The following is an 11,692-nucleotide window of genomic DNA, read 5'->3' on the forward strand; positions in this document are numbered from 1 at the left end:
CCTTTGGAAGGCTAGGCTAGGTAGGCATACCTACAGAACAGTCACTAGCCTGCCCTCACTTCTACTTGCCAAACTAAAATGCCTGAGTCATGGGCACAACATACGCTATAGATAGAGAAAAATCTAAGGAGTCTTTCAGTCTACTGCAAAAGGGCTTGTTTTTAAGTAACTTACTTGGGAACTAGGTATTAGACACAGTAGGCATAGTTTGCCCTTAAGCAATCTTGAATTGGGATTGCTGTGGAGGTAAAATAAACTAAGGTTCATTTCGGAGAAAAACCAAGCTTCCAGATAGTACTTCTTGTGATCTGAGATAGTCTGGTCCACCTCAACACGCAACTGCAGCTGTCCACCCTTCTTTCGTTTGTAAGAAACCATGAGATGCCAGTGTGATTCGGAGCTACAGTAAAAGGGTTTCTCTCCCATCATCCAGGAATGTCTTTCCTCAACAGAGAGATTCTGAAGTCCTTAAGACAGTAATTTAGAAAATACATTGCCTGTCTCGGTCAAGCATTTCCCAGTCCAGAGAACCTAAACAGGTTACCACTACTTACCCCTCTCTGAGTGGCAGGCTTGAGTTAATAATATTTTTTATACCACATAAAACATGAAAGCAGCAAAGAAAGCGAAAGTAATCAAAACTGATTTGGTGAACCAGACAATTATATTTATTTGGGGCATTAAAAAGTAAACTAAAGCATCTTTCAAAATAAGCTGCAATCTCTTGGATTATTCTATGAAAGTATCCAAGTCCCAGCCTAACCTTTTCAAATGAAGCCACAGGCATCACGGCACAGGTGGAAAACAGTCTCAGAGAGAGGAGACAAGAGTCTCTGCACGGTGCAATCACAGTTTTACCCACTTCGGACAGTAAAAGAAAAAAACAAAAAACACTCTGATCACTTAAGCTAGGCTATTCGGACGTTTAGAAAGCGGAATCCCCCTGCAATGTAGATTTATTGGGTGTACAGAAACTCAGGGAAGCCGAAGTAAGGACATATCATTTCCTGCTGCGAAGGGCATCATGAGAAAACTCACTCGGCAGCTGTCACCACTGAAACTGAAATGAGATCCTCCCCAAGGCTAAATCCCCAGTAAATGGTATCTACCTTGTGTCAGTCCACAGTGATTCCAAATGAGAACACAATCAATAAAACTGTCAAAATTGAATATAAATTATTTTCCACTGGCATGAATTTTACTCAATTTCATTTTTAAAAAGGTTCCACAGAAAACTATCATCAGACAATATGCAATATAATCTGCATTTGTGGATAGCAGGAGTAGCAGTAATAAAACTGGAATGCAGGCTGCAGGTAAGTGCTACCCCGGTACAGCTGCTCTCTGTCCCCACGTGGCCCACACCACCAGTAAGTTTCTTATATTCTCTCCGCTCTTGGCGCATATTCTGGAGGTGTGTAATGAGACAGACTGTTTGGTTCAGGATACCCAAGACTAAGAAAGAGTGCCTGCGGAGGCAATAATGAAAACTTAGAGATGGGAAGAATGAAGTACTGAGTGTATTGTCAGGAGAATGGCCACATCAATGAGCCCACTGCCTCAGACCCATAGGAGTGATCAAACCTTCCACATATGGCCAGGGGACCAGCCAAGTTGTCCCCTGCTTGGAGTACAGGTGTTGGCCAAAGACTGACCCTTAGTTAAAACCAGTGTGCAAAAACCATCAGCTGCAGCTTCCTCCTCCAGGATGACTCAGCCTAGAACTGCTCCCTACAGAGCCCCTACTGGGATCAGCCAACCCCCGCCCCTCCTGTTTGCTGTGCAGAATAAAAAGCATAGTGTTTCCACTACCACTGCTGGTCCCCACCCAATGCTAGCCCTTCTGTACCTGTGTCTGTCATTTGTTGATTCCCCATCACCCCAGTTAGGTCAATCCCTAAACCAGACTGGTCTCAACAACAGTTAACACATAAAATTAACACATAAAAAAACCCTTTCCATTCCCTTACAAATAGCTCCCAGAGGACAGAATGTTTCTGAAACTGTTACCCTGTCCATGGCATTAGTCTAGGACTATCCCATCACATTTGTCCACATATATTAAGGATACAATGTTTGGGGAAGTTGTGTAGCTTTGTTTGTTCAATATTAGCAGCGGTGGCAAAAGGTGTGGGGACAGCTGACGAGATTGTTGCTAAAAAAATCACAGTTCAATGAGTCACACAACACACTTTCCTTTAAACAGCCACTGAAGTATGATCGTGTCTAAGGGTTCTGTTTCAGGTATCACACTCCTAACAGGTTTGTTACTTAAATACAAGTCCCTGAGATTTACAAGTCCCAGAGCACACATCTTCTATGGTCACATGGGACTAGAAAGCCCTGTGTCCATGGAACAGTCTTAAGTCACAAAAATGAGGACAGAACTCTGCTAAGGTAAAGTGCTGAACATCCCCTTGGAAATGATGAGAAGCTCTGTGACTTTGGGTCCCAATTATCATCTCAGGGGTAGGGCTAGCATGAGTGAGGCTCTGGGGTAGACACTCAGAATAGCATCAACAGACTACCATCTCATTAAGACTCAGTATTTAGCAACTTTAAAAAAAGAAGAATGAATAAATAGTAAAAGTTATTTTTTTAAAAAAAAGCTTAAAATTTTCTATCACTCATTCATTCACTCATCCACTAGATTTGCATGGTCACTGGGGTCTGATGGCAGCCACTGTTTGAAGTAATGAGGAAACAAAGGTAAACGAGCAAATTCTTTACTCTCATAGAGACTGCATTCTAGACAAATCCACATAAACAACTAAAAATGACTGTTCTTCTAGTTGCTGTGGCTGTCTTGGTTACTGTTCTATGTAGAACATGAAGAGACACCATGACCAAGGCAATGCACAACAGAAAGCATTTAATTGGTGGCTCGTTTAGAGTTTTAGAGGTTTAGTCCATTGTTATCACGGCGGGAAGCAGACGGGCACGGATTTGGAGCAGTAGCTGAGAGCTGTACATCCTGAAACATAGGCAGCAGGTGGGAGGGGGATAAGAGAGTGGAAGGAGGCAGAAGGGGGGCTTTTGAAACCTAAAAACCCACCCCCAAAAACACACCTCCTCCAACAAGAACACATCTACTCCAACAGGCTACACCTCCTAATCCTTCCCAGACAATGCACAACTGGAGACTACACAAGCAAATAAATATGGGAGCCATTCTCATCTAAACCTCCACAGTTGCCATGAAGAACTTTGCAGTCAGGGGTGGAGTCACACACCTGTCATCTTTCTTAGCATTTGGCTGAGGCAGGAGGGTGCTAGTCATGTAGGAAGCACGTTTATAGCCCTTCACAGGTGACCAGCTCAGGTGTGCAAAGAGCCAAAACCTACACCAAGTAAAGGTCCACCCTACTATACGGCTATCATGACCGTGAGTTACCCAGCTGTCTTACCACAACCCTTTAAGGGTAGCTTTTACAAGCTCCCCATGTGAGTCTTCTTTCCACTGTGACAATACTTCAGAAAAATCACCTTCCAGCAGAAGCTACTTAGACCGGGTTATGTTTTCAGAAGTGTGAGTTGACTCTGTTGCTTTGGGCCCAAGGTGAAGCAGAATGTCATGGAGACAGAACTATGTGAGAGGAAAGGCTATTTTCTTTGTGGTGGCCAAGAAGCACACCATGCACGCACACGCACACACACACACACACACACACACACACACACAACAAGAGGGATACAGCCTCTTGGGGCATCCTTGTAGTGACCTACTTCCTCTAACTAGGCCCTATCTCCCGAGTTTCCAACTCCCAACAATAAATTCAATTACTAACCCAGCAATGGCTTTTGTAGTTGACAATGTTATAAGCCTTGAGATCCATTGCCTCTGAACACCACTATATGAGGGCCAAGCCTTCAGTACTAGAGTCCTTCAGAGACACTGATAGCGAGCCATACCAAACTTCGCTTTATACTAACTAACTAACTAGTTTTAACTAACTCTCCGCCCTGCTATTTTATTTTATTGTTCTTTTTTTTTGTTAAAGCTTTTTTTTATTTATTAAAGATTTCTGCCTCCTCCCCTCCACCGCCTCCCTTATCCCTCCCCCTCCCCCAATCAAATCCCCCTCCCTCATCAGCCCAAAGAGCAGTCTGGGTTCCCTGCCTTGTGGGAAGTCCAAGGACCTCCCACCTCCTTCCAGGTCTAGTAAGGTGAGCATCCAAACTGCCTAGGCTCCTACAAAGCCAGTACATGCAGTAGGATCAACCACTCTTGGGAATATACCCAAGAGATGCCCTATCATACAACAAAAGTATATGCTCAACTATGTTCATAGCAGCATTGTTTGTAATAGCCAGAACCTGGAAACAACCTAGATGCCCTTCAATGGAAGAATGGATGAAGAAAGTATGGAATATATACATATTAGAGTACTACTCAGCAGTAAAAAACAATGACTTCTTGAATTTTGCATTCAAATGGACAGAAATAGAAAACGCCCTGCTATTTTAAAATGCAGTTTCCTCTGGTATACTAGTCAAGCGCTAGGTAGCTGTGTCTGACAACTGGCTGCTGGAAGGAACAGCACAGGTTCAGAGCATCTCACAAACGTCAACTGATTAGCACATAACTCATCTGCAGCTGCTCACGAGTGTGTCACAGCAGGCACTGCAGTGCACTCCCAGGCCTTTTCAGAAAGCCATTCTCTCCACCCTCACCACTGTGCACTTTGTGAGAGCTTTGGACTGACCCGGCAGAAGAGAAGTGATTTTATTACTTCTAGAGGCCAATTGATGTTAGAAAAAAACTAGAACAAGAGATTTAAGAATGTTTCTTCTCTACTGTACCTTTCTCCTGGTCACACAGAAACTAAAGATTCAAGAGAAGGAGAGCAGCTAAGCGAAAGATAAAGCTGCCCTCCATTGAACAATATGTAGACATGAAAATCAATTTCTACTTTGTAAATTTTCCACTATGTGAAAGACCTGTTTTAAAGTATGGCTTTATAATAACATACAAATACTCATATGGTTACAACAAAGCCAGCAATGGCTGTGCTGGGGAGCAAGAATTTATCTCTGTCTTTTCTTTTTCAAATGTGACATAACTACATATTTTACTGAGCACACTAATTGGCATTAAATTATTTTAATATTAATTCTTAAAATTCTCTCTGTGTGTGCACATAAGTACAAGTGCCCACAGAAGCCAGGAGAAGGTGTCAGATGCCCTGAAGCTGGAGCTACATACAGAAGATGTGAACCACCTGACGTGAGTCCTGGATGCAAAATGCTGGTCTTCTTGCAGAGCAGTGCATGCAGCTAACTGTGAGCCATCTCTCCAATCCTAAGTGATCCACATGCACACACGGCTTTGCCTGAGTCCTTCTACTTTCCCTTCTCTCTAGATTAGGCATATGTGCACATGTATGTGTTCATAAATTTTGCTTCTTTTCCCCCTAGAAAATATATTGTAGCTACAGGGCCATATCTAGTAACTCTTTTTGTACATAATCAGAGTAATACAATGGGTAACTACTAACAAAAGGTCAACTTTTCACAAATATTCTTATGAACACATGATCATTGATATAAATATGGAAAAATGTAACTCTAAGGTTATAAATTGAAGGCATATAATTTATGAATTTCTTACATAGACCCCAAATAACTTTAAATATAATAATCCCATTAGCTTATTACATACATCTTTGCAATAATCCGTGAGCTAAAAGCTTGTGTTGATGCATGAATAAAAGGAAATAAATAGTTCAAGGCACTGCCAAAGACTGGAACAGGTGACGAGGCAGAGCTAGCAAACAGCCGATGCTTGTGTGATTCGCATCAGCAAGGTTTGCATCGCACACTCTGGCTGGTGTAAGCCCTAATTTACTAAACCATTTCTGAGCATTTACTTTCATTTTTACCACAATTGACACATGAATACCAACACAATGTTCGGACTTGAAAATGAGAGCTTATTCACCTGCTCACTATGCCTACTAGAAAAAGCTTTCTTAAGAGGCTGCCTGTCTGACAGAAGGCTAGTGACGGTGCACTCTTCAGAGTAAACCGAAACATGGGCATTTTAAGCAAATGCACTGCACTAGGAACAGGAATCAAACAAGCAGTTAATAATAATATGACATGATAATACAGTGTAAGGAAGGTGATTTCATTACTTTAAATGATGTTAACAGATCAGTATAACTATTTGATGCATTCTGGATGCATTAAAAGTTTAGCCTAGAGCTGGAGAAATTGCTCAGCAGTTAAGAGCATTGGCTGCTCTTCCAGAGATCCTGAGTTCAATTCCCAGTAACTACTTGGTAGCTCACAGCCCTCAGTAATGGGGTCTGATGCCCTCTTCACATCCATGCAGGTGGACATGCAGATAGAGCACCATATGCATAAAATAAAAACACCACAGGGCAATGGTGGCACACACATTTAATCCCAGCACTCAGGAGGCAGAGGCAGGTGGATCTCTGTTGAGTTCAAGGGCCAGCCTGGTCTACAAGAACTAGTTCCAGGATGGGTTCCAAAGTTAGAGAGAAACCCTATCTTAGAAAACAACAAAAAGTTACTCCTAGTCAGGGGTGTGTGCACACATGCCTTTAATTCCATCATCTAGGAGGCAGAGGCAGGCAGATCTCAGTGAGTTTGAGGCCAGGCTGGTCTACAGAGAGAGTTCCAGGACAGCCAGGACTGTTACAAAGAGAAACCCTGTCTCAAAAAAAATAAATAAATAAAGTCAATCCTTTCCACATAACATACATATACATATATATATGAATTGGCCTAGATTATTAGGTTGGCAAAGTGTTACATGAATTCTGAGTGACTAAATGCTGTAAAATAATTTAGCAATTCCCCTGTACTGCTCCCTTAACTTTTACAGGTAATTGAATTATCTCCCAAGTGAAATTTATTGACAAATTTAATTCAAATGCTATTCATATTTCATCTTTGATCATTAGAGACATCAAAGTTAGAACAAATAATGACTTCAATAACACCTTCTAAAGTCTATCTCCTCTAGGTCACACTTAAATTATAAAGTTCACGCAAATCAATGATAATTTATTTTTTCCTAACAAGATTACCATTAGAATGTCTCAGATCAAGTGATCATCCTTCTCATGCTTTTTTTTAAACTGAGTCTAATGCATCCTAGATCTGCCTGCAGCTTACTATAGTGGAGATTGACCTTGAGGTTCTGCTCACCCTGACTCTATCTCCCAAGGGCATGTGCTACCTTGCACGCCCTGTTGATGTCCTGCTGAAGAGACCATCCTCCAGGGTTTCATGCTCACCAGCAACTGAGCTATCTAAACCCTCAGCCCAATTCTTTGCCACTTTGACCTTTAAAAAGAAAGATAAGAGAAGATCATGGTGCTTGAAGCCAAAAAACAATCCAATGAACTTGAAAGGCATACATTTTGTAGGATTACTTTGTAGAACAGGAAGTGCCAAGCTATACACACCAGCTGCCACCCTACCTACAGATGTCTCTGACACAGTAATAAAATGAGAAGCTATTTGGTTTAATAACAATAAAAAAAGCAACATCCAGTCCTGGTTGCCTAGCAACCAGTCATAAATGAACTCCACAGAGAATAAAAGTCTTAAACGAATATACAGTCTGTGCAAGTTTCAAGGACTCAAAGAGATGTCAGCAGTTAATCTAAATTCCAGGTGACAATTACCATATTGAGGTGGAAAGATGAAGAATCTATCATGATTGCATGAATCAAGTATTCACTAGCACCAAGAGTCAACCTCTTTGACTTATATTTTGAACCAGCAAAATTATCAGGGGAAATTAATTTATACAAAATAAAAATTTCATTCAGAAAAAAAAAGCATAAATGGCATAACTTGAACATCACTCTGCAAAGCACATAGTACTTCCTAAGTGTCGGATATTTTCCTGGTTACTGGGCAATGGGCAGACAAGAAAAGCATCAAATTCTGCAATGAAGGTAGCCTAGGAGAAAGGAACTACCTATGGGAAGGTGATGTGGGGTATTCCCCTCTGTATACTGTGAATATGTTTTATTATCATTGGTTAATAAAGAAGCTGCTTTAGCAAGGCAGAATAGAGCTAGGCAGGAAAACTAAACTGAATGTAGGGAGAAAAAAGGTGGAGTCAGGTAGACACCGGAAACTTACCAGTAGGCCACAGCCTTGTGGTGATACTTAGATTAATAGAAATGGGTTAATTTAAGATACTAAGATCTAGCTAAATTTACAACTGAGCCATTGGCCAAACAGTGCTGTAATTAATATAGTTTCTATGCGATTATTCTGGTCTGGGCAACTGAGAAATGAAAGCAAAGTCTCCATTTACAGGAAGGCATCTGGGCCAGACTAAGAAGAGAACTACATGACCAGAGAACATGACACATGAACTGCCCATTCACCAGGTTACAGTTCTTACTAGCAGGACATCCAAGGCAGTACCAAGCCCGGGCTTCAAACAGAAGGAAACAGGGTGGAGGCTGAGGGAGGGGGACAGGCGTGTAGAGAGAAGAGCTAAAGCCAAGAACGTAGTCACCTCTGGCAGTGATGTGAACTCTATCAAAGAGGGGAAGAGAGAGTAAGGGCAGAGCACAACCTAGTGAAGTAAGAGATACTGTGAAGATAAAATCAAAAGATTTACAAGGGTCAGAAAAAGGAGACTGAACAGTATACTCAAACTTGAGGTCTAGGTTTCCTGACACATGAATATAACTCTAAGATATGAAACAAATGTGTACAAGATGTGTGTTTCTCAGCTCTGGAAACACTAGTTTTAATCACACTCCCATCCCTACCCCCAAAAGCAATTACGTGAAAAAAAAAGAAAGCTACTGAACCAGAGGGAAAAAAGGAAAGGTAAGAGGAAGCAAATAACAAAAATCAAAACCAAAACAAAAAAACAAAACAAAATATAAAATTTCTGACTAAAAAAGGAGAAGGGAAAGCTTAAGCGAGAGACGGCTCAGGGGGTAAGAACACTGGTTACTTTTGTACAGGACCAGGGTTCAGCTCCCACACTGACACAGAAACTCACAACCTTGGGTCACTCCAGTTCCAGGGGATTTGACACCCTCTCTGACCTCTGCATGCACTGCAGGAATATGTATATATACAAATACATATAGAAATGCAAAATACTCATAAATTTGCATATAAATGAAACTACAATAAATAAATCTTTTAAAAACTTAAAAATTAGAAACCCTAAAGAGAAACAATACTTTCGTTGACTACACAATATAAATATTAGTAGACTAAATAAAAATTTAGAGAGAACTGCTTGTATCAAATATAACAGCGTTACAAGCTCTTATACTTTTAAGTACCCGAGATCAAATAAAGTCAGGAGATGCTATCAATAATTTAGCAAAAAATACAGATTGTTAATCTCAGCATAAAACAGAAATGGATAATAAAATGTCTAAAAGCCATTCTTCATGAGAACTGAGATGCATGTGACCACAATGCCATTGTTATGACTAAGTTATCCTGCAACAGTTCATGGCTGTTTGCCTCTTTCAAGGCTGAAGTGGCCCGGGTAGTCATGTACAGTATAAGAACATAAGCAGAACATTTTGAAAAGAAATACATACATCTGAAATCTTTAAAGTGGTCCATACATTTTGGCAATGTAATTCTGCTTCTGAAAGACTATTCTAATAAAATAGCCTAAAATACAGATAAGAGCAAGGGTTTGCACATGGTGAAGTAACTAAGCTGACGCAATCTTTTGTGTCCGCCTGGACATTTCCCAGCACTCTATCCCTCAACAGCCACATCCACCTTGGCAATGTTTTTTGGAATATTCGTGACCCTGGCCATATTTCAGACATATTAACCAAAAAAACTGATGTTTGTACAAGCTTAAATATAAAAACAAAATAGCTAAGATGAATCATAAATCAAAAATAATTGTCATGAAGTGCCTGAAAAATACGGCTGAGCTCTGCAAGAATAAAGATGCTACTAGGCCACTCCAAACCCCTCACTGATATGACCCCGCCTTGAGCACTGATGTATTATGGGTTTTGTCTTTTAAAACACTGCACCCGAGCTTGGGCACCAAGAGACATTTTGGAGACATGACCCCACTGTAGTGATGTTTCATTTGTATTTTAATAAACAAAGCTTGCCTGAAGATCAGAATGCAAAACAGCCACACCAATCAGTCATACAGGCCAGGCAATGGTGTCACACACCTTTAATCCCAGTAGCCACACTAGCCATAGAGGCCAGGCAGTGGTGATGCACACCTTTAACCCCATCACTAGAGAGGAATATAAGGCAGGATGAGACAGGAACTCCCTCTCTTTCAGTCTGAAGATTTCATAGAGGTAAGAGCTCTCTAGTAGCTTGGCTGCTTTGCTTTGCTGATCTTCAGGTTGAACCCCAATATCTGTCTCTTGGTTTTTAATATTTATGCTATGACCCATTCTTAGTCTGGTCATTAGTAGGACTCATACACTTTTAGTTGGCTTAACCTGCATGGTTCCCATTATCTATCTCCCATGGATCATTTCAATTATATTACTGCAGGCAAAAGAACTAGAAATGGCCTAAGTATCTTCAATATAATGATAAATATATATAACACAACTGTAATAGAAGATTTTAATGTAATCACTAAGAATGATTTTTTAGAATAATTCCAATAAAGTGGCAAGTCTTATATGTCTGTGATAAAGGGGAAAAAGCAAATTCAATAAAATCACTGTTTCAATACTGGGTTTTTTAAAAGTAAAAAGGAAGAAATATTATTTGTAAATAGTAATGACATATTTTTCCTTTATTTATAATACTGAAGCTATGCTATTTTTATATTTAGAAACAAGCCTCATCCATTAAATTTCAAGTAAAAGTATACCTTTATGCTTAAGTAAAATGCACATAAATTTTATATTTTTCCATTAAATTGGTCACTTCTACTCAGCCTGATTTAAATGTAACAAATAATTTATACATTTTTGTTAAATGAAATGAACTAGCTCAGTATTCTAGAGTCAAGGATAGCAAGTATTCATATCAAGCAAGTAAAAATTATAATTGGTTTAACATCAAAAAGTCTATTACCTGAGGTGCTTGAGCAGAGGCTGGAGTCGCTCATCTGACTGCACAGCAGGCAGGGACCTGGCTGTTAGCTGAAACAGAGAAAAGGGTCAGTAAAGTGGTAAGAGACACACTGTAAGCAACCGGAGTGCTGGGTGAAAACCAGGCAGGCAGTGCACAAACATAAGGGGCACTTCTGTTCTTAAGTCAAGGAATTACTAACTCATCAGGATTACGTAACTACATATTCCCAGCACTTAGAAGGCTGGGACAGGCAGATGGATAACTCAAGGCAGCCCGTACTACCCAGAGAAAGCCTGTCTTAGAAAACAAAACAAAGCTAACTACAGCATCTTGAGGTCACAGAATTAGTTCCTGGGCTTTGAACTGGAAAAGGGGGAAGCAAGCAAAGAGCCCTGTCCATCTGAGCCCTGGTCCTCTGAGTTTGTCCAAAAGCTTCTACTCACAAGCACATTATCTCTGCAAATAAAACTGGAAAAAGCTCTAAATGTTAACATGTATCATCCCTAACTTTACAGTATGATTCTAAGATAATGATGACAGTAAGGAGAGGGACTTGCACTTTTGGCCAAGCAATCATGAAAGTGAAATAACTGGAATACAGATTCTCTCTCTCTCTCTCTCTCTCTCTCTCTCTCTCTCTCTC

The 11,692-nt window shown here is 40.4% G+C and overlaps 1 protein-coding gene across 1 annotated transcript in view; it reads right to left on the reverse strand.

Annotated features, from left to right (window-relative positions):
- The window catches only part of Prim2 (DNA primase subunit 2), a 181,348-nt gene that overhangs the window by 66,110 nt on the left and 103,546 nt on the right, over positions 1 to 11,692 (reverse strand). Inside the window, exon 8 of the mRNA XM_005359889.3 lies at positions 11,050 to 11,117. Coding sequence (XP_005359946.1) covers positions 11,050 to 11,117 — 68 coding nt within the window. The remainder of the gene's footprint in view (positions 1 to 11,049; positions 11,118 to 11,692) is intronic.

This window comes from Microtus ochrogaster, linkage group LG2, assembly GCF_000317375.1.
Source record: "Microtus ochrogaster isolate Prairie Vole_2 linkage group LG2, MicOch1.0, whole genome shotgun sequence".
NCBI lineage: Eukaryota > Metazoa > Chordata > Mammalia > Rodentia > Cricetidae > Microtus > Microtus ochrogaster.